Source organism: Mobula hypostoma, chromosome 3, assembly GCF_963921235.1.
Source record: "Mobula hypostoma chromosome 3, sMobHyp1.1, whole genome shotgun sequence".
In the NCBI taxonomy this organism is placed as follows: domain Eukaryota; kingdom Metazoa; phylum Chordata; class Chondrichthyes; order Myliobatiformes; family Myliobatidae; genus Mobula; species Mobula hypostoma.
This window is the reverse complement of record NC_086099.1, coordinates 140,008,512-140,032,796: the sequence shown is the minus strand read 5'-3', so window position 1 is coordinate 140,032,796 and position 24,285 is coordinate 140,008,512. Positions and strand designations below refer to the sequence as shown.

Genomic DNA, 24,285 nt, shown 5'->3' with positions numbered 1-24,285 from the left:
CTAACTCTAGTCATTGTATCTGGCTCAAAATCAATTCCCATCACTTTGTTAAGTTCAGCCTTAATAGACTGGAGTCTTTAATGCCAGGTGCACTACTACTAACAAACTCACAGTCAGGAGAGATGCGAATCACATTGATCTGGACAGAATTAGAACTTGAGACTGGAAGGTGAGTACTTTCCATCTGAATACAATTCATCTGGTTTCCCAAATTGCTTGTTATTAAATTTGCAAGCATAGAATTTGAAGTAATTTGCAAAGTGCATGTAACATTTCTTTATCCTAAGGACAGTTACCTTCCTCCTATCAGTATGTAACACTGTATAGTCTCCATTATAGCGTTCCAGGTTTCAGGAATACAATGCTTAATATGAAATGTCCATTATTCGTAGGTAAACTGCTGTACTAAATTCCTCATTACAACCTTGACAGCAACATCAACAAACTGCATCTTTCTCCAGCATTTTGCTTTTTTTTGTGCTCAGATATTTCACACTGTTCTGATTTTGAAATGGGTAAAGGATCACTACTGATAAAGCAGCTGCTGTGTTGTACTATGAGAAACATAACCCAAATGCCTGCTTGAATAGTCCTTCAATACAGAAGAAAATTTAGCCCATAGTTTTTGAAAGAACTTTAAAAATTTAAGTGGAACAAAATCACATTTGAGAACTACAAATTCAAGTAAAATAATATATTTAACATCCTTTTTAACCATCTGAGCACTGTCTGGGTCTCAGCCATCTGAGGATCTGATGGGTGAAAATAAACATCTGTGAGTAATTTATTTACTTGGGAGTCGTTGTGGAAATCAGATATGTGACCCAAAATCCTCACTTGGTATCAGGCTTCCCTGAGAATCATCTCATGCAAATGTACAGGATGATTCACAGAATGGAAAGCAGGGTTCACCTGAATTCAAATTCCATAATGGCGGAGGGACTTTTGATCCTCCTGTTAGGAGGTGGGGGCAATGGAAAAGAAGCAACAAAAGCTGGAATTGCCACACGCGTAAAGTGAGGATGTCAAAACTGGGGCAATGCTCCCAGAACGTGACTGAAGTTCAACAAAAGTAATAATCAGACATACGTGATTGAAATTAGAACCCTTCTCATGAGCACATAAAACTAACTAAAGCTTTACAATGTTAAACCATCGCAACAACACCTAACTCTACCCTACACTGCTTACCAATCCACACAAGAACCATCACATTCCAGATACAATTCAGGATCAATTGAGACACGTGGGACATCAAATACGCAAGTACAAATACAACTCCCAATTGACAAGCAAACTCAATAGAAGTCATTATTTGCCCCACATCTTGTGTACGCTCAATACTGTCTTTCTATCTCTCTCAGTCAAATTCTGCATATTGCAGGTCACACCAAGGTATGCTCAGGCGAGAGGTAACAAAAGGGATAGAAATGAGAGGACGTCACATCCATTGGCAGAACACAGAATAGTTTTATCTTGAGCTCTGCTTCTACTCCTTTTTCCTTCTTTATTCCTGACTGATCCTGATCCACAATCTCCTAAATGTATCTTAGCCCAAGTTGTAGAAGCAAGAAACACTTTGCTGAACTACTGCACCCACCTGTTACAATGCAGAGGTGGAAAGCAAAGTAGGATTGATACCCAAAGATGCAAATAGGATCATTTGCGTAGCATAGCTGAGGAGTAAGTGGACAGTCGTCAACAGAAAGGACATCACAAGTTCCATCCATCTTGTGGTTAAGGTAACATGCTGGTTCTGCTGATACAAAACTAAATGAGGACTTCATAAGTAACTCATCACATGTACAGTGTGTACACAAAAGCCAGTTCGAGGAACTTATTTCGAGTATGGCCCACAGTTTCACAAAACCTGAAGCCCATACTTTCCAGAGAGGAGATACTTGTCTTTTTTATACAGTACATTTATTTGAATCTGATGAATAAGGTTGTGATTTTCAGGGCAGCCATAGTTATTTGCAAAAATTGCTAAAACCCACAACTCAGTATTACATGGATGGATAGGGTGACGATGTTCTGCAATGGAAGTCCAAACATCACATGGTGCAGTGCAATTCAATGGAACGCCAAGTTGCTGCCCAGGAAGTTCAGAGAGATGCCCCCTTTCCTCAAAGCAGCTTCCCGGAGAAACTTCTGAAAATTTCATCCCTGGAAGATTTGCAGTGAGAACACTGGAGATTGTAGAATCAGTTCACAGTTGTGATGGATGAAGTTATCCATGTCCGTTCGGAAGCCTGACATACGTGTTCCTTTTGTTCAAATGATCCCAAGCAGAGTGCAGAACAAGAGAAATAACATCATCTGGTGACTTATTGTGCCAGGTAGGCAAACTGAATCAGATCCAGGTAATCTCTGAGGAGGACTTAATCAAAGCACTTCATTACAGATGATACAAGTGTCACTGGATGGTAGTAACTGAAGTAAGGCACAATGCTCTTCTTGGGCACCAGTACAATAAATGCCTCTTTGAAGCAGTAGGATCCTCAGAACTCAGAAATGAGAGGTGAGTACATCCATAAACACTCCAGTCAGATGGTCTGCAAAGATCTATGGTACTTGGTCAGAGGGATGCTGTCTGGATCAAATGCTTTTTCATGAATTCACCCTGTTGAAAGTTACCCAGACGTCAGCCTCAGAGACTGAAATTACAAAGTCAACATGGAATATGATGGCTCACATGCGTGTGCCATTGTTCTCCCTATCAAAGTGTGCATAAAATGCATTGTGCTAAATCTTTACCTTGCAGTCTGTTGTCTATATGGACTTTGCGTACTATCTGTGTGACTGCATATGTTTCCTCTGGGTTCTCAGGCTTGCTTCCACATTTGAAATACATATAGGTAATTGGTCAATCAAATTATTCCAATTGTGTAAGAGAGTGATAGAATGGGATGGGGGGGAGACGTGATTACAATATGGGGAGAATACGTAACAGGCAAAATTAGTGGGGAATAAGATCACTTCGTAAAAAAATGACATAGACATTTTATGAACATGTGCCAAATAGGCTTCTTTTAGGAAAAGGTATGAATACAGAATATATTAAAAACTTTTAAAGATAATGACTGATTTTCAAGTCAGGTATTTTAATAGAACGTATTTGGTCTTTTTACCTTTTCCCTTAAAACGTATTCCTTCATATATCTAAGAGTGAAAACCTTGTTCAATTTTATATTTTATAGCTATATTATATGTAAGGGGTTTCTTCTTTTATTTTACTGCGTAGGCTAATCAAAATGGCTTCTTTGTTATGATAACTGCTGAGAAAGTTCTCTCACTGGCAGCTTCTTTGGGTTATAGAGGGAGTTGTATTCAGTTGCTAACCAATTAGGATAGATGTTATTCTTTTTTTTTGTATCTGTAAGTTATTGTGATGCATGGGTTTTGGGGCAGAAGGCGTGATGGGGAGAGAGAGAGTGGATGTGATGCTGTGAGCTGGCCGATGGGTCGGATCCTGAGTCGGAGTCCAAGGTCCAGGGTCTTTGGCGAGGAGAGGAGACGAAGACAGACTCGTGTGGAGTGTCTGGTCGACCACCATGGTTGGTCCCAGGCGGCGGGTCGAGGTGGTCAGAGGGGATCAAATGGTGAAAAGAGGATCGTTACTAGAGCTCCAATTGTTGTGCACGAAGAGGTTGAACTTTGATAAGTTTGGTGCCTTTTATATTTTATCTATTAATTACATAGTTCCAGTAAGATCTATAAATTGTAATTCATTTAATCATATATGGTGTATTGTCTGTTATTTGGTGGGGTGGGGTACATCACACAGCATCCACACAAATTTAATTAGCCAGTTTGGCGGGCTGAGGGCTGTTTCCCCTAGACGACAGCGAGTTGAGCGACCCTGAGGCTTACCAAGGGGGCTACATATAAATTCATCAAAAATAAGCATTTCAATAGGCTTGTTCAAGTTAGTACTGTACCTTAGAGTTATCATATTGAAATATCATTAGAATGAGTTATAAAATTAAACTGTATTTAATTGGTGTACAGTGCATTGCTCATTAAAATTATTTTGATACAAAAAAGCTTCTAAAATGTATTTAGTGTCTGTGTGCTGAATAAAATACAAGTAATTTGAAGGGCATTCCCTTTTATATCTGTTTTACTGTGTTCAGAGATAACTAACTAGGTTGTTAAAATTTGGATGCTAGCTTAAACCAATTGCAAATGGATACTATGGGCTATTTTGCATTATTGCCAAAGACCAATTTCATCACAAAGTCTTTGATGGGTTATGAAAATACTGTTTAATGGTCTGATGTTTCTGAGCTTGTAGTTCTCTATATCAAATAAAAATGTTTTTTTTTCCTCTGCTAAATGATTTTAACTGTAGACTGTGCCCAAGCCAGATCATGCAGTTACATTCCCATCAGAGAATGAAACTATTTACTTAGGAAAGGATAATCTAAAATTGTGATGTAATCCTAACAGCATAAATCAATATGGATTTTTGTTCCCCTCTGTGACATTTCTATATTTGAAAGAAAATAGTTTTGATCACAATGGTATAGCATTTAATCTTTTCCATGTTCATGACATCTCTAATAGCTATTAGATTTTTTCAATGCAGAAGTGCATTAACTATTGAGCATTATGGTGGTGCAGCACTAGTGCTCTTGCTGCATAACTCCATCAACCTGGTTTCAATTACGTCCTCAGGTCCTGGGTATGGATTTCACCCGATTACTGCATGTGTCTCCTTCACTATCCGAGAAATGTGGTTCTAGATTATATGCCTGCTGTAAATTATCCCTAGTGTAGTATAAAAAGAAGATGAATATTGGCTTCAGATGCTTGTGTATTTTGGTTTGCAAAGTAGTTGTAGATAATACCGTGTAGGTCAATGGCACAGAAGAGGAATGAAGCAAATAATTCAGAACAGTCTGCTGAACCCCAGAATCAGTTTACTCAGGAAAGACAGGTGTCTGCTGAAAGACAATATAGAAATAAATACATTACAACTTTTCCCATAACAAGCAGAGTAATGTCCCCAGAAAAAAAAACATGCAGTGAGAGAATAGTTAAATATAATTTGCGCAAAAAATTAACCTTGTTTACTGTAGTGTGGTTATGCAGCTTAGTTGCCATCCCAGTTAAATCATTTCCGCTCTTCCAGGTTGTACTGTTGATCCACACAACAATTAATGGATTGAGGAAAATATAAATGCAACAAAGTCAGCAGATGCTGCAAATCTAAAGCAATTCACACAAAATGCTGAAAAGAATCTCAGCAGATCAGACAGCATCTATGGAAATGAATAAGCAGCTGATGTTTTGGGCTGAAACCCTTTTTCAAGACTGGCAAGGAAGGTTGAAGATACCAGAATAAAATGGTGGAGCAAGGGGAAAGAGGATAGCCAGAAGGTGATAGGTGAAGCCAGGTGGGTGGGAAAGGTCAAGGGCTGAAAAAGAAGGGATCTGATAGGAGCCTAGAGTGGACCATAGGAGAAAGGGAAGAAGGGGGAGATCCAGGAGGAGGTGATAGGCAGGTGAGAAGAGATAACAGGCCAGAGTGAATGGAAGAAGAGTGGAGGTGGATGGAAAAACCTTTCTTTTTCCAGGAGGAGCAATTGATATTAATGCCATCAGGTTGGAGGTTACCTAGACGGAGTACAAGGTGTTGCTCTTCCACCCAGAGGGTGGCCTCCTCACAGTACAAGAGAAGGCCATGGAGCAACATGTCAGAATGGAAGCTGAAATGTTTAGCCACTGGGAAGTTCCACTTTTGGAGGATAGAGTGGAGGCGCTCGACAAAGCAGTGCCCCAGCTTACGATGGGTCTCACCAATGGAGGAAGCTGTATCAGCATCACCGGACACAATAGATGACCCCAACAGATTTGCAGGTGAAGTGTTGTTTCATCTGAATGGAGGTGAGGGAGGAGGTGAATGAGCAGATGCAGCACTTAGACCACTTGCAGGGATGTGTTGGAAGGGAGATTAAGGAGGGGGGCAATGGGGATTATGGAAAGAGCAGAAAGTGGAGGGGGAGAGGTAAAGATGCATTCGGAGGTAAGATCCCTTTGGAGATGGCAGAAGTTGGGGAGGATGATATGTTAGATGCAAAGACTTATGGGGTGGTTGGTAAGGTCAAGAGGAACTCTATCAGCGTTGATTGGATGCCAAAAATCTTCTGAGGGCTTTGGATTCTTTTGGGGATTTCAATGTCCCTGAAATGGAACAACTAGGCCCCATGATGTATGCTGAATATGGCAGCTGAAGCAGCTGAGCAATAATTTCACCTTTACTCCCCACCTCAAAGGCACAGTGACCCTGACCCACTAAGCACGGCTATAACTCATTACAGTATTTTATTATGTTGCTGAAATTTAAATGAACCTGGAATCTTCTGGACAGTTGTTTAATGCTTCCTTTAAAAATAACATTTTGGTCACTTCTGAAATGCTATAAATGAAAATACATTATTCATCTTTGTACCTGTGTTAATTTGTTATCATAGCCAGCCTAATAAAACTATTAGAAGGGATTGTTATTAATAGGGGTCACAGCTAATGGAGTCTGTCATTACTTCCAGTAATTACTTCATTAGTGTAAAATCTTACCTGAAAAATCAGTTCTGGTGCACCAATGGCCATTGCCATGAAATCCTGGTGGGCATGGGCCACATGTGTATCCAACCTCTGGTGGTATATTGTCATAGCATTGTACCCCAGCAAAGCAAGGCTTACTGGCACATCCTTCACGGAAAGTAGGAATATGAACTGAAAACAGAAAGTAAAAAGTTACAATCAGCAACTAAAAAGCCTCGGGGATAAATATTCAAAATCTAACAAATGAATAGTGCACATAGCTTTGACTGAACACACACACAATAACGTACAACATAACACACACATCGAACTTAGTTCTCAACAGTCAGTCTGGGTGAATTCTGCCTAGTGAAATTGAGTCCCTATAAAGTTTATCTCCTTTTATTAGCAAATTCCAATGTATTAGGCTCATTTCATGCCAAATTCATTATCTGGAAAGAATGCATCTATACTTCTCGAGGAGTAGGTATGTGTTGATATGGAGAGAAATGTGTTACTACATTGTTACTAGTTGTGTTTAAATAGGAAGAATACCAAGTAGTAATATGAAATTAGTAGACGTAGGTAGAAATCTGATTAGGGCAATTGTACGCAGCAATAAAGAGGTATCAAATTGAAAGTTCATACATATGAAGTTACCACAAGTAGTGGGGAGCTGGAAGGTAGGGAAAACTTAAAAAAGCAATAAAGAACTACTAAACAAGCAATAAGGAAAGAGAAGTTAGATACTGAAAGTAAACTAGCACAAAATATAAAACAAGATAATGTATGTTTTTATAATTATATAAAGCTGAATGGGGTGGTTAATGTGAATGCCAGTACCTTAGAAGATAAGGAAGGGGAATTAATATTGGGTGATGCAGAAATGGCAGAGGCCTTGAACAACTATTTTACGTTGGTTTCAGTGGAGGACATGCCAAAGAGAGGTGCTATGGATGTGGGTGGAAGGTGAAGATCTTCATACAATCATTGTCACTAAACAAATAGTGATGAGCAAAATAGTGGGCCTAAAGGTAGACAAGTCACCTTATCCTGACGGGATGTATCCCAGGGTACTGAAAAAAAAAATGGTGGAAATTACAGTGGACGCTTTTATACTAATTTACCATTTTTTTGGATTCTGGGCAGGTCCCAGTAGATTGAAAGAGAGTGACTGTCAAATTACAGTTTAAAAAAGGATGTAGAAATAAAATGCAGGTAACCATAGGCCAGGTATCTTAACGTCTACATTCAGGAAAACATTTGAAGCTAACATTATGAAGAAATATTAAGGAATCTTCCAGACAAGATGGCGCCTGCATACAACGTTCTTCAGTTGTCATCCTCTGGATAGATAATGAAATCTTATACTTCACTTCTTTTAAGTCTTTTACAATTGTTTTTCATAAAAAATGCAATTCCGGAACTGTTGAAGCCTGTGATTTTCAGTTTGGAGATTGTTTGGATGTTTTACATTCTGCAGTCTCTGAGGGGATTCCAGAAGGTACAGGCAGCATGCAGGAACCTCATGGTGAGGAGGCTGTGAGTCAACATGCTATTCCATTTTGCCAATTAAAGCCTCTGTTGTTTGCTGAATAAAGCGATGAGGGAGACTGAAACACTGGCTGGCTGCCTGCCTTTTATCACTGGTGAGATTGCTTTGCTATGGAGTGGGAGTCTATCTTTTTAATTGTTGGTGGGATTGCTCTGTTATGGAGAGGGAGAATGTTGCCCAGGTTTTCTGCATTTTGGATGTAGACTTGCACTGTGAACTAACCCCTGCCCCCCCCACCCCCCGCCAGTCTTATGCTTTTTGCATTGTGTGTTTTTGCCCAAACTTTCTTGTTTTTTTTTGTGTTGGGTGGAGGGAGATTTGGGGGGTTGATGTTCCTGTTCCATTTTTGTTCTTTTTTTGTGCGGGGAGGAGGGATTTTGGGGTTGATAATCACACAGCCTTTTTCTTTTCTTTATTGGTTTCATGGCTATCTGGAAAAGAGGAATTTCAGAGTTGTATACTTTAATAATAAATGAACTTTTGAACCTTTGTAATAGTGAGACATTTGAAAAGAACTGGGTCCATCATAGAGACACAGCACAGATTCAAGTAAGTTCTTTAAGGCTATAATGAATGCAGCGGATAAAGGAGAATAGGTGGATGCTGTACCCTTTGACTTCCAGAAGGCATTAGATGAGGTGCCACAGAAAAAAAACATTTCTTTAAGATAAGGATTCATGGAATTGGGGGTAATAGCAGGAATAGAAAATTAGTTAACCAGTAGAAGGCAGGATTAGGATAAAATGGTGTTCTCTGGTTGGCAGTCAGTTGTGAATGGAGTGTCATAGGGGTCAATGCTGGGCTCACAACTGTTCACGACATATATTAAATGATTTTCCAGAGCAGAATAAGTGTAGCACATCTGAGTTTACTGATGACACTAAATTGAGTGTCAAAGCAAATTGTGCAGAGTACATGGAGAGTATGCAGAGAGATATAGGTAGGTAAAACGAGTGGGCAAAGGTCTATCAAATGGAGTACAATACTGGTAAATTCAAAGCGACACACTTTGAAAGGAAAAATAGAAGATCAGATTATTATTTAAATGGTAAAAGTTTGCAGCATGCTGTTGTGCAGAGGGACTGGGAGTTTGTATACATGAATTGCAAAATGTTGATTTGCAGATGCAACAGGTTATCAAGAAGGCAAATGGAATTTGCCTAGAGGGATTATTTATTTATTAAGATCAGGGAGTTTTGCTGAAAATGTACAGGGTACTCGTGAGGTCACACATGGAGTACTGTATGTAGTTCCGTTCTCCTCACTTGGGGAAAAATACACTGGTTTTGAAGGTGCTGCAGAGGAAGTTCACCAGGCTGATTCCAGAGATGAGGGTTCAAAGGTTCAAAGTAAATTTATTATCAAAGTACATGCATGTCATCATTTACTACCTTGAGATCATTTTCTTGCAGGCATTTACCGGAAAATAAATATAGTAGAATTAATAAAATACTATATATAGACTGACAAACAACCAATGTGCAAAAGAAGACAAAGTGTACAAAAAAATAGAAAGACTAATAAATAAAATTGAGAATAATGAGTTGTAAAGTCCTTGAAGGTTAGTCCATCACTTGTGGAATCAGTTCAGATTTGAGGTGAGTGACGTTATCCACACTGAATCAGCAGCCTAATGTCGTAGAGTAATAACTGTCCCTGAACCTGGTGGTAGGGGTCCTGTATCTCCCACCAGATAGCACTTTTGTGTAGAAACAATGGTCTAAATGGTAGGGGTTCTTGATGATGGATGCTGCTTTATTGAGGCTGTGCTCCTTGTACATGTCCTCAAAAGTAGGAGGGTTTTGCCTGTACTGGACTGGGCAGTAAGACTTCTATTCATGGGTATTTGGGTATTGGCGTTCAAAATAACAGGCATGATGCCACCAGTGAGGATACCCTCCATCATGCATCTATAGAATCATAAAGAGGAGAAAATCTGCAGATACCGGAAATTCGAGCAACACACACAAAATGCTGGAGGAACTCAACAGGCCAGGCAGCATCTACGGGAAAAAGTAAAGTGGATGTTCTGGGCCGAAACCCTCCAGCAGGACTGGAGAAACAAAGCTGAGGAGTAGATTTGAAAGGTGGCGGGGAGGGGAGAGTGAAGCAGCAGGTGATAGGTGAAACTTGGAGGGGGAGGGATGAAGCAAAGAGCTAGGAAGTTGATTGGTGATAAAGACAGAAGGCCCATGGAAGAAAGAAGAGGTGGTGGGGGGTGGGTGTGGGAGGAGCACCAGAGGGAGGCGGTGGGCAGAGAAGGAGATAACATGAGAGAGACAATGGGATAGGAAATGGTGAAGGGGGGCTGTGGAGGCATTTCTGGAAGTTCGAGCAATTGCTGTTCATGCCATCAAGTTGGAGGCTCCCCAAACGGAATACAAGGCGTTGTTCCTCCAACCTAAGTGTTACCTTATCTTGACAGTGGAGGAAGACATGAATAGACATATCGGAATGGGAATGGGAATTGGAATTAAAATGGGTGGCCACTGGGAGATCCCACTTTTTCTGGCGGACGGATCATAGATACTTGGCAAAGCGGTCTCCCAATCTGTGTCGGGTCTCACCGATATAAGAGGCCACACCGGGAGCACCAAACACAGTATATGGCCACAACAGACTCACAAGTGAAGTGTTACCTCATCTGGAAGGACTGTTTAGGGCCCTGAATGGTAGTGAGGGAGGTGGTGTGGGGGCAGGTGAAGTACTTGTTCTGCTTGCAAGGATACATGCCAGTAGGGAGATCAGTGGGGAGGGACAAATGAACAAGGGAGTCGCATAGGAAGTGATCCCTGCAGAAAGCATAAAGTGGGGGGGAGGGAAAGATGTGTTTAGTGGTGGGATCCAGTTGGAGATGGCAGAAGTTTTGGAGAAAGGAGCTTCCCTTACCTCCACCACCAAAGCTGCCCTCAACCACATCGCTTCCATTTCACACACGTTTGCTCTTACCCTATCCTCCCAGGGATAGGGTTCCCCTTGTCCTCACCTACCACCCCAAGCACATAATTCTCTGAAACTCCCACCATTTCCAACTGGATCCCACCACAAAACAGATCTTTCCATCCCCTCCACTTTGGGCTTTCCGTAGGGATCAGTCCCTAAGCGACTCCCTGTCCATTTGTCTCTCCCCACTGATTACCCTCCTGGCACATATCCTTGCTAGCAGAACAAGTACTTCACCTTCCCCTACACCCCCTCCCTCACAATCGTAGGGCCCCAAACAGTCCTTCCAGGTGAGGCAACACTTCACCTCTGAGTCAGTTGGGGGTCATATACTGTGTTCGGCGCTCCCGATGATACATCTTGTATATCAGTGAGACCCAATATAGATTGGGAGACTGGTTTGCCGAGCATCTATGTTCTGTCTGCCAGAACAAGTGGGATCTCCCAGTGGCCACTCATTTTAATTCCTCTTCCCATTCTCATTCTGCTATGTCTATCCATGGTCTCCTCCAATGTTGGGGTAAGGCCACACTTAGGTTGGAGGAACAACACCATATATGCTGTTTGGGTAGCCTCCAACCTGCTGGCATGAATATCGATTTCTCGAACTTCTAGTAATGCCTCCATCCCCTCCTTCACCATTTCCCATCCCCTTGTTCCTCTCTCATGTTATCTCCTTGTCCACCCATTGCCTCCCTCTGGTGCTCCTCCTTTCTTCTTTCTTCCATGGCCTTCTGTCTCTTTCACGAATCAACTTCCTAGCTCTTTGCTTCATCCCTCCCCCTCCAGTTTTCACCTATCACCTGGTGTTTCTTTCTGCCCTCCCCCCACTTTTCAAATCTACTCCTCAGCTTTTTTTCTCCAGTCCTGCTGAAGGGTTTCGGCCCAAATCATCGACAGTACATTTCTCCCCCACAGATGCTGCCTGGCCTGCTGAGTTCCTCCAGCATTTTGTGTGTATTGCATCTATAGAAGTTTGTCAAAGTTTTAGATGACATGCTGAGTCTGTGCAAACTTCTAAAACAAAAATGTGTAAGTGTTGCCAAGCCTTCTTTGTGGTGGCACTTATGTACATCAGATTCTCTGATATAATAATGCCAAGGAATTTGAAGTCACTGACCCTCTCCATCTCTGATTCCCTAACGAGAACTGGCTCAAGAACCTTCAGCTTCTCCCTCATGTAGTCAATAATCAGCTCTTTGGTTTTGCTGACGTTGAGTGAAAGGTTGTTGTTGTGGCACTGTTCAACTAGATTTTCAAACCTTTATCTGCCAATTCATCACCACTTTTGATTCAACCAACACAGTGGAACTGTCAGCAAACTTAAATATGCCATTGGTTGGGGCATCCATTAGTCTTGCGAGACCATGGATCTGCACCTGGAAAGTCTTCACCCTTCAGGGCGCAGGCCTGGGTAAGGTTGTATGGAAGACCAGCAGTTGCCCATGCTGCAAGTCTTCCCTCTCCACGACACCAATGTTGTCCAAGGGAAGGACATTAGGCCCCATACAGCTTGGCACCAGTGTCGTCGCAGAGCAATATGTGATTAAGTGCCTTGCTCAAGGACACACCACGTTCCCTTGGCTGGGGCTCGAACTCACGACCTTCAGGTAGCTAGTCCAATGCCTTAACCACTTGGCCATGTGCCCACACAAAAATATGCCATAAGTATGCCATAAGAGCTGTATTTAGCTACACAGTTACGGGAATAAGGCAAGGAAAGCTGGGGGCTAAGCATACAGCCTTGTGGTGCACCTCTGCTGATAGTGATTGCAGAAGAAATGCTGTTGCCAGTTCATACTGACAAGGGAAATAGAGAACGCAAACACGAGGAAATCTGCAGATGCTGGAAATTCAAGCAACACACACAAAATGCTGGTGGAACGCAACAGGCCAGGCAGCATCCATAGGAAGAAGCACAGTCGACGTTTCAGGCCGAGACCCTTCATCAGGGGAGAGATTAAGTCACCCTGGGACTACACTGACTGAAAAGCAGAAGAATAAGAGGAGATCAAGTAAAAACATAAAATTATGAGCGGGTACAATATAGAAGCAGAAATGTTGTTTGCACTGGTACATGAGACTAGAACTAAGGAATAGAGTCTCAAGATATTTTGAGTCAGTATGGGTGGAAGTCAGGAACAGGAAGAGAGTATTGGGGGTATTCTATAGGCCCCCTGGTAGCAACAGAGATACAGAGGAGCAGATTGGGAGGCTTTAACTTCCCTAATATTGATTGGCACCTGTTTAGTTCCAAGGGTTTAGATGGGGCAGAGTTTGTTAAGTGTGTCCAAGATGGATTCCTGTCAATGTGGACAGGGAGACTAGGGGAAATGCCATACTAGATCTAGTACTAGGTAATGAACCAGGTCAGGTCACAGATCTCTCAGTGGGTGAGCATCTGGGGGACAGTGACCACTGCTCCCTGGCCTTTAGCATTATCATGGAAAAGGATAGAATCAGAGAGGACAGGAAAATTTTTAATTGGGGAAGGGCAAATTATGAGGCTATAAGGCTAGAATTTGTGGGTGTGAATTGGGATGATGTTTTTACAGGGAAATGTACTATGGACACGTGGTCGATGTTTAGAGATCTCTTGCAGGATGTTAGGGATAAATTTATCCCGGTGAGGAAGATAATGAATGGTAGGGTGAAGGAACCATGGGTGACAAGTGAGGTGGAAAATCTAGTCAGGTGGAAGAAGGCAGCATACATGAGGTTTAGGAAGCAAGGATCAGATAGGTCTATTGAGGAATATAGGGAAGCAAGAAAGGAGCTTAAGAAGGGGCTGGGAAGAGCAAGAAGGGGGCATGAGAAGGCCTTGGTGAGTAGGGTAAAGGAAAACCCCAAGGCATTCTTCAATTATGTGAAGAAAAAAAGGATGACAGGAGTGAAAGTAGGACCGATTAGAGATAAAGGTGGGAAGATGTGCCTGGAGGCTGTGGAAGTGAGCGAGGTCCTCAATGAATAGTTCTCTTCAGTATTCACCAATGAGAGGGAACTTGATGATGGTGAGGACAATATGAGTGAGGTTGATGTTCTGGAGCATGTTGATATTAAGGGAGTGGAGGTGTTGGAGTTGTTAAAATACAATAGGGCGGATAAGTTCCCGGGGCCTGACGGAATATTCCCCAGGCTGCTCCACGAGGAGAGGGAAGAGATTGCTGAGCCTCTGGCTAGGATCTTTATATCCTCGGTGTCCACGGGAATAGTACCGGAGGATTGGAGGGAGGCGAACGTTGTCCCCTTGTGCAAAAAACGTAGTAGGGATAGTCCGGGTAATTATAGACCAGTGAGCCTTACGTCTGTGGTGGGAAAGCTGTTGGAAAAGATTTTTTGAGATAGGATCTATGGGCATTTAGAGAATCATGGTCTGATCAGGGACAGTCAGCATGGTTTTGTGAAGGGCAGATTATGTCCAACAAGCCTGATGGAGTTCTTTGAGGAGGTGACCAGGCATATAGATGAGGGTAGTGCAGTGGATGTGATCTATATGGATTTTAGTAAGGCATTTGACAAGGTTCCACACAGTAGGCTTATTCAGAAAGTCAGAAGGCATGAGATCCAGGGAAGTTTGGCCGGGTGGATTCAGAATTGGCTTGCCTGCAGAAGGCAGAGAGTGGTGGTGGAGGGAGTACATTCAGATTGGAGGATTGTGACTAGTGGTGTCACACAAGGATCTGTTCTGGGACCTCTACTTCTTGTGATTATTATTAACGACCTGGATGTGAGGGTAGAAGTGCGAGTTGGCAAGTTTGCAGATGACACAAAGGTTGGTGGTGTTATAGATAGTGTAGAGGATTGTCAAAGATTGCAGAGAGACATTGATAGGATGCAGAAGTGGGCTGAGAAGTGGCAGATGGAGTTCAACCTGGAGAAATGTGAGGTAGTACACTTTGGAAGGACAAACTCCAAGGCAAAGTACAAAGTAAATGGCGGGATATTTGGTAGTGTGGAGGAGCAGATGGTTCTGGAGGTACATGTCCACAGATCCCTGAAAGTTGCCTCACAGATGGATAGGGTAGTTAAGAAAGCTTATGGGGTGTTAGCTTTCATAAGTCTAGGGATAGAGTTTAAGAGTCGCAATGTAACGATGCAGCTCTATAAAACTCTGGTTAGGCCACACTTGGAGTACTGTGTCCAGTTCTGGTCGCCTCACTATAGGAAGGATGTGAAAGCATTGAAATGGTACAGAGGAGATTTACCAGGATGCTGCCTGGTTTAGAGAGTATGGATTATGATCAGAGATTAAGGGAGCTAGAACTTTACTCTTTAGAGAGGAGGAGGACGACAGGAGACATGATAGAGGTGTACAAGATAATAAGGGAAATAGATAGAGTGGATAGCCAGCGCCTCTTCCCCAGGGCACCACTGCTCAATACAAGAGAGCATGGCTTTAAGGTAAGGGGTGGGAAGTTCAAGGGGGATATTAGAGGAAGGTTTTTACCCAGAGAGTGGTTGGTGCGTGGAATGCACTGCCTGAGTCAGTCAGATACACTAGTGAAGGTTAAGAGACTACTAGACAGGGATATGAAGGAATTTAAGGTGGGCGGTTATATGGGAGGCAGGGTTTGAGGGTCAGCACGACATTGTGGGCTGAAGGGCCTGTACTGTGCTGTACTATTCTATGTTCTATGTTCTAAGATATGGGGGAATAGATTTAAGGTGTAAATGCTTTTCTCTGATAGTAGTAAATCTGTGGAATTCCCTTGCCAGGGAAGTAGTAAACAATGCCTCATTAAATAATATCTAAGACACAATTGGATTTTTTTTCATAATTGGGGAATTAAGGAAATTGGGGAAAAGGCAGGTAGGTGGAGCTGAATTCACGGCGAGATCAGTCATGATCTTATGGAGCCAGATCAATAGTGAGATGGCCTACTCCTGCTCCTGTTTCTTAAATTACGTTCTTATAAAATGTGTTTTGCAATGTACTGTAAGTATTATGCCCAAGATAAGCCACATACATGAATGACAAAATAACAGAAATACATCTGGAATGGGAAACACCAGTTTGAAATTGTATGTTTGCTCCTCTCTAGACTGAGGGTGTTGAAATTGTGCAGTTGATTTGTGTGGAGTGATAATTGTGGGGAAAACCAATAGGCTGTGTGCACCATGTGCTTAATAGTGCTAAATGGGCCATTTTTTGGCCAACAAATAGCACTCTAACGTCCTTCTGACAGCTTACAGAAAATTTGTGGTCTCACACTGACAATTTTGAAGGGCATATAGAATATTTTAGCAGGTGGGGGAGGATTTGAGCTTAGAGCAAAAATACAAGCAGTGCTTAAAATATATAAATGCTCAAATAGTGTATGTTTTGGCAACTCCAAATCCTAAGCTATTAACTAAAAATAGATGTCAAGTTTTTGCTAAAGGAATGATTCTCTGACTACCAATAAGATTCACGGATTGTTGTATAATTCTATATACTCAAAATGGCTGCCACCTGACTTCTAGCATGGTGTTTGGCAGGAAAAAGCAGCAACTCGAAGTGAAAAGATGCTAAGAGTCTAAATGGGAATGACAAATGTGTCAACAGACCTCTATATTTGAAAACACATGGGGCTGTATTTCTTGCACTTGATCTGGGTCCTTCAAAAATTGGTTCAGAGAAACAATAAATGACAAGTCAGCTTCAATTGTCAGAAGTAATGACAGACCAACATCACTGCACCATTGGCAGCTTCCATGCCAGTGCCAGGGTGTGATGTGGGACTACCAGCAACCATTCTCGATCTGGGTATCCAACTAAAGGGAAACACAGAGGAGGAGAAATGACCTGTATCGTAGGACAGAAGAACAGAAGGGGTGGGGCGGGGGGAGGTGCTATCAGGGACCGACCACCACGTGATTTATTTAGGAAGTGATTGCTATTGGTGTCACAGCCAAGATCCCTCAGTCAAAAAGACAACATCTCTGGGTAATTACTTGATGGAGTAAGTTAAAATAAGAGCCAAATATATTGTAATAAACACACTATCACCATAACTTGTCAATTTCCATTGAATGAAACTTTCCTCATTCTGACATGTTTATTTATACTTCAATGGTCTCCGAACAAGAGGCATTGTATATACACAGTGAGGCACTCATCCATCCAGAAAAGGTAACACATGACAGGTGGTACCCTGCTGGAGAGAGGATGCAATGATATTGTGGCTGAATGGGAAGAAGTGGCAGAAGAAGGTGCAAATCTTCTAGAGGTAGGAGTGTATTATTGATTACCTTACCTGTCTCTGTGAGCTCTGTTTTTTTGGAAAACTAGCATTCTGCATTTATATCAGACAGGACAGCCAATTTTTCTTATAGGGAGGGAGGGAACGTTGACTCAGACCATGGGAGGCCTGCGTCGGGCATTTTCATGCCTTACAAGGCGCAGATTGGAAGTCTGTGTGGGGCGCCACTCGCACAGACACTAGAACAACGTGTGGTTAAGTGCCTTGCTTAAGGACACAAACATGTTGCCACAGCTGAGGCTCGAACTAGCAACCTTCAGATCACTAGACCAATGCCTTAACCACTTGGCCACGTGCCAAGACTTGGAAACTTCTGTATAATACCAAACTATTCACATCAGTTTTTACAACATCTTGCTTTACCTTGCTTAATTTCAGCTTCCTAATTGGTATTAACTGCATTATTAATAATATTAGTTGGATTATTACTTGCCAGGGCCAGAGCTGGTGATGATGGAACTTTGCTGCCCCTCATTGGTTAGTATTCCTGTGTCTGTGATCTCATTGATGTCAGTAACATAATCTACAACATCCACCTCCTGCAACTCCTCTTCTTTTGCAGCAACATCATCCTCAAAAGTGTAGTCCTCATTGAAGATCTCAGTTACTGCAATAGTTGTGGAATGATCGTCAGTAATTCTTTCAGGTAGAACAAAGGATAAGAACAATAATTGACCCACTGATAAAAGCCTGTTTATGAAGATATGTTGACTTGCACATACAATCAAAAAAATTACATACGTTTCGGTGTGCACAGACTTCCATCACCATCCATTTCTGACGGACATGAACCACACCTATAGGAGCCAAATGTATTATAGCAGGGCACCATGGGAAAGCAGAGATTTTCTACACACTCATCGACATCCTCTTGACAGTTGGGACCTAGTGGCAGAGGAGGGAAGAGGCAGTGAAATAAAAAAAAATTACATACCTCATTTTCACAATTGTACCTATAGAATCATAGCCCTCAAAATACAACAGATGAAATATTTATCTATCCATAATGACACTTATCACAAGATTATATTGTTGACTCTCATCATCTTCCACCACCTCTCCCCCCAAAAGGTTCTTCAAAAGTCATTCATTCTCAATGAAGAATCTTCCAGGAACTTAGTAGTAAGCATCACCTATTTTTGGCTAACAGGGATTATTAGCAGCCCATTATACCATAAATGGCAGAATTATTTATTTTAATTCAAAATCTGATTTTAAGTTCATTTTGAGCAGTTATGGGTTAGACATATGTGGGGATGTTCAGTGGTACTCTACTTCTGAGCAAAAGTTTCCCTTCATGGATGGCAATATTCAAAAAAGGGAAATTCTGGGTGAGATAACATTTGGCGGTGTTGCACATCTAAATAGAGGTTCATGCACCTTTCACAACGATGTATTCTCATTGCAGAATTGAAAATAGTGAGGTATAAAAATGTACCCTTTTGTAGATAGTGCAAAGGATTAATAGTTGCCCCAGTTGATTCATGAACATCACAACAGTTGCCAAAAATGTGTATCAAGTTTTTTGTTAGAGAAACTAAAACTCTGACTTAGAATCCAGAATGCGACAGCAGAATATTCGAATTATTGGTGTTCGTGAAGCTGTTGAATCTGACAACCCTATAAAGTTTTTTTCTCAACTTTTAAAAGATGCATTTCCTACCGTATTTCCTGACCAACCACCGTTATTGGATCGGGCTCACAGAGTTCCATCATATTCGTTTAAGTCAGATAAACCTCGACATGTCATTTTACGTTTTCATTACTTTCAAGACAAGGAGAAACTGCTTCGATTTGTTCGATCTAAAGGTTATATTGATTTTTTGGATCTTCAGTTCCGATTCGTGGAGGACTTCAGCAAACAGATTTGGGATCAACGGGTTCGTTATAGATCTGTGATGTCGGAACTCTACAAGATGGATTTAAAACCAGCGCTGCTTTACCCTGCGCGTTTAAGGATTCGTACGCCTGATGGAGCCCTTCGTTTTTTTGAATCTCCATCGGATGCCCAGAGTTATCTGGATCAATTTTCACCTTCAACATCTTAATCGTAATTTTTAATTATCTCCATTTGATCGGAGGTTGTGAATCTGTCGGGTTTAATTTTTGGTTGCTTTATATGGGCAGAAAAGTTTTTTTTTGATTAATTAATATGGCTGCCAAACTTCCTTTCTAACTGTGTCATTCCTTTCTTTTTCCTTGGGGATTCTGGGTGGTTATTCCCTCAGCATCATTTCGTGTATTTCCTTTGAGGCCTTAAATTTTGTAGTCTTTAATTGTACTTTTTTTCTGTAGGTTTTCCTAACTAGTTTATATTAATAATTTTGTTTCTTTTTTTTTGGTTATCATAGGGTCTGTGGTCTGTTACGGTTTTCTTTATATTTTCTGGCTTTTTCTCTGTTTTATATCATGTTTGTCTTAACTGATCTACTTTTTAAAAATTCTTTTACTGTTTTATAATTAGTTGATCTTTTTTATATTTACACTTTTTTTAGTGAGCGTCTATCGGAAGTCATGGGGGTAGTTTTAGTGCTTGCTTCTTTCTGGCGGGTCTGCTTTAGATTTAGCCTTGGGGTCATGGGCTGGGGGGTGGTGGGAGGGGCTTCACGTTTTAGTTTTTTTCTTCTTGGGCTATTTACATTACTGAAGCATTGGTTGCGTTCTCCTACCCGTCATCTCTGGTTTGTTCTGTTCCCTTTCCCGGTTCGTGGGTCGAACCTACTGTCAATCCTCTTTTTTGCGGGTTGACTTTAGGGCTTATGGAGTCTATTATTAATTTTGTCTCCTGGAATACTAATGGTCTTAATCATCCTATTAAAAGGAAAAAAGTTTTTAAAGTATTCCGGAGACTTAAAGCACATGTTCTATTTTTACAAGAGACCCATGTGCGGAGGGGGGACAGACTACGTTTTTTTTAATTCTGGAAGGAACAACAGTTTCATTCGAATTCTAACGCTAAGATTCGAGGCGTCTCTATTTTTATAGACTCCTCAGTTACTTTTGTACAACATGATATTATCTCTGATCCGAATGGTAGATTTCTACTGGTTAGTGGTCTACTATTCAATAAAAAGGTAGTTTTGGTTAACGTTTATGCTCCCAATATGGACTGTCCGGAATTTTATAAATCATTATTTAATCGGTTCCCGAATTTGAATGAGTTTTCATTGATCTGGGGCGGAGATCTTAATATCTGTTTATCTCCAGTTTTGGACCGTTCGGCTCCTCTACGGACCTTACCTAATTAATCTGCAACTTTGATTAATTCACTCCTCTCTGATTCTGGGTCGACGGACATTTGGCGTTTTTTGCATCCACAGGAAAAAGATTTTTCTTTTTTTTCACATGTTCACCATTCCTATTCGAGAATTGATTATTTTTTTATTGACTCTCGGCTTATCTCTTCAGTGATTAAATGTGATTATGATTCTATAACCATTTCGGATCATGCTCCACTTAAGCTTTCTACTAAAATTCAGGTCAATACACAAAATAATAGACAATGGCGTTTTAATTCGATGCTGCTTCAGGACTCGGACTTTGTTAACTTTATGAATGAACAGATTGATCTCTTTTTTACAATCAACTACACAGAGGATATTTCTGTGAACATTCTTTGGGATACTTTTAAAGCTTATATTCGTGGTCAGATTATCTCGTATTCTGCTGCTTTGAGGAAGAAGTTGAAGCAGGAGGAGTTGGCAATTGTGGACAAGATTAAGGAAATTGATAAGAAATATGTTACAGCTCCCTCTGAGGAGTTGTATAAATAAAGAACTGAACTTCAAATGGAACACAGTTTATTACTTTCGTCCTCGATTGTAAACCAATTAAGTAAAACAAGAAGTGAATTTTATGTACACAGTGACAAAGTTGGTAAACTGTTGGCTAACCAACTGAAGTCTAATTATACTAAATCTCAATTTAATCAGATTTATAATCAAAATGATCGACTGATATTTGATCATGCGGAGATCAATCAAACCTTCTTTGATTTTTATTCTTCCTTATATCAATCTGAGTCTTTACGAGACTCTAAATATATGAATGACTTTTTAGATAACCTAGATTTCCCTGAGATTTCACAGGATATGTCTTCTATGCTTGATACTCCCATTACTACTGATGAGATTAAGAATGTTATTTCCTCTATGAAACTGGGCAAAGCTCCTGGCCCTGATGGGTTTACCATGGAATTTTATAAGTTTTTTGCACCTTCATTAATCCCTTGGTTCTGTAGGGCTTTGGAGACTTCATTAAAACTGGGTAAACTTCTTGAATCTTTCTATAGAGCGTCAATCTCTCTAATATTAAAGAAGGATAAAGATCCTGCTCAATGTGCATCTTATAGACCAATATCTTTATTAAATGTTGATTCTAAAATTTTTTCTAAATTATTAGCAAACAGATTAGAAAAAGTGCTCCCTTTTATTATTTTGGAAGACCAAACGGGTTTTATTAAAGGTCGTTACTCTTTCTATAACATTCGCACACTTGTAAATATTGTTTATACCCCCTCACAAAATGTTCCTGAGTGTGTTATCTCTTTAGATGCTGAAAAAGCTTTTGATAGAGTAGAATGGCCTTACTTATTTAAGGTGCTTGAAATGTTTAATTTTAGCTCGAAATTTATATCCTGGATTAAACTGTTATATCATTCTCCTATGGCCTCGGTCCGTACTAACTCTTTAAGCTCACCTTTTTTCCCTCTTTTTCGAGGTACTCGACAAGGTACTCTTAGTCCTTTATTATTTGATATTGCATTAGAACCTCTTGCAATTGCCATTCAAGAATCTTCAAATATTATTGGGATAACTCGGGGCTTAAGTCCCATAAAATATCACTCTAAACTGATGACTTACTTTTATATATTTCTAATCCTCAAAAATCTATCCCTGCTGCTTTAGATTTATTAGCACAATTTAGTCTTTTTTCAGGTTATAAATTAAATCTTAGTAAGAGTGAACTTTTTCCGTTTAATAAACAACTTCCCTTGTATCATAACTTTCCGTTTAAATTGATTAATAATTATTTCTCATATCTTGGGATTAAAATTACTTGTAAATACAAAGATTTATTTAAGACTAATTTCTTACCCTTAATTGATCATATTACTCAACTTTCATCTAAATGGCTTCCATTATATTTAACTTTGATTGGTCGTATTAATGCAGTTAAGATGTTTATTCTGCCAAAATTTTTATATATATTTCAGGCATTATCAATTTTTGTTCCAAAATCTTTTTTTTGATAAAGTTGACTCTAAAATTTCTTCATTTATTTGGCAAAATAAAAACCCGAGATTGGGTAAAATACATTTACAGAAAGCCAAGAGAGATGGAGGTCTAGCATTACCTAACTTTAGATTCTATTATTGGGCAATTAATGTTCGACATATGAAATTTTGGTTACTTGACCAAGATACACAATCCATTCCTAAATGGGTAGTATTGGAATTACAATCTGCTCAGGGCTGTGCACTTGGCTCTATTTTAGGTTCCTCTCTTCCTTTTGATTTGAAACACCTCAAACTGGTCTCTAACCCGATTTGGTTTCAATTCAGAAAATTTTTTGATCTCAACCAATTTGGGCTAGCGATCCCTATTTTAGGTAACATATTTTTTCCTCCCTCTTTCACGGATCGTGCATTTCAAATTTGGAAGACTAAGGGTATTTCACGGTTTTTGGATTTATTTTTAGATGGTTCCCTTATGTCTTTTGAACAATTATCTAATAAATATAATTTACCAAGAATACATTTTTTTAGATATCTCCAAGTTAGAAATTTCCTAAGTACTATACTTTCTCCCTTTCCAATGCTCCCTCCTACATATATTTTAGATGTTATAATTAACCTTAATCCATGTGAGAAAGGTGCATCGGCTATGATTTATAATATTATTATGAAACTTAGGAAAGCTCCATTTGATAAGATTAGGTCAGATTGGGAACAAGAATTGGGTTCTATTATTTCTGTGGATGACTGGGGGCAGATTTTACAATTAGTCAATACTTCCTCTATCTGTGCTAAACATTCCCTAATTCAATTTAAAGTTGTTCATAGAGCACATATGTCCAAAGATAAATTAGCTCGTTTCTATTCTCATATTAATCCTTTTTGTGATAGATGTCCGGGGCAGATAGCCTCTTTAACTCGTATGTTTTGGTCTTGTCCTACTCTGGAAACTTTTTGGAGAGACATTTTTAATATTATCTCAAAGGTATTGAATATAGATATATCTCCTCATCTTATTACTGCTATCTTTGGATTACCTAAAATTTCCAGTAATCTTTCCCCTTCAGCTCGTAGAATGATTGCATTTCTTACTTTAATGGCAAAAAGATGTATCTTACAACATTGGAAAGAGCTTAATGCTCCAACTACCTTTTTTTGGTTTTCCCAGACGATATTATGCTTAAATTTGGAGAAAATTAGAAGTAATCTTTATGATTCCTCACTTAAATTTGATCAGACCTGGAGATCTTTTATTCAATATTTTCATTTAATGTAATTTTTTTTTCTCTTTTGTTCCATATTTATATTCCCTTCTTGCCTTTTTTTTTAAAACTGTTTTTAATGGAGGTCGGGTTTGAGGACGTGATTTTAAGTTCTTGCCCATTGCTTTGTTTTGCTTTTAGTTTAGTTGCACGGTGGGTTTTTTTTTGGGGGGTCTTTTTTGGAGGGTTTTTTCCTTTTCTCTATTGATATATAAATAAATTAGTATACTATTATTTTACCATATTATTTTATGTTTAAATTGCACTGTTTGTATCAATTTTTTCTTCTGTATTAATATCTCCTGTAATTTCTAACAGTGTATTAGTGCCTTTATGGTTTACCCTTTGTATACTCATTCAATAAAAAGATTTAAAAAGAGAAACTAAAATCAAGAAATGTAAGAATATTCAGGCTAGGTGGCATTTGTGGAAAGAGGAACAATTAACATTTTGGGTTGAAAATCATCAGAACTGAGAAAGAGGGAAAGAAAGTGGCAG

General features: G+C 40.0%; 1 protein-coding gene across 2 annotated transcripts in view; it reads right to left on the bottom strand.

Annotated features, from left to right (window-relative positions):
* vwde (von Willebrand factor D and EGF domains) overlaps positions 1 to 24,285 on the bottom strand; it is a 239,477-nt gene that overhangs the window by 59,167 nt on the left and 156,025 nt on the right. For both annotated transcript variants that reach the window (XM_063042310.1, XM_063042311.1), the window contains exons 19-21: positions 18,031 to 18,174; positions 17,723 to 17,896; positions 6,583 to 6,741 (exon numbers count right to left, since the gene is read on the bottom strand). In XM_063042310.1, the coding sequence (XP_062898380.1) occupies positions 6,583 to 6,741; positions 17,723 to 17,896; positions 18,031 to 18,174 (477 nt within the window). The remainder of the gene's footprint in view (positions 1 to 6,582; positions 6,742 to 17,722; positions 17,897 to 18,030; positions 18,175 to 24,285) is intronic.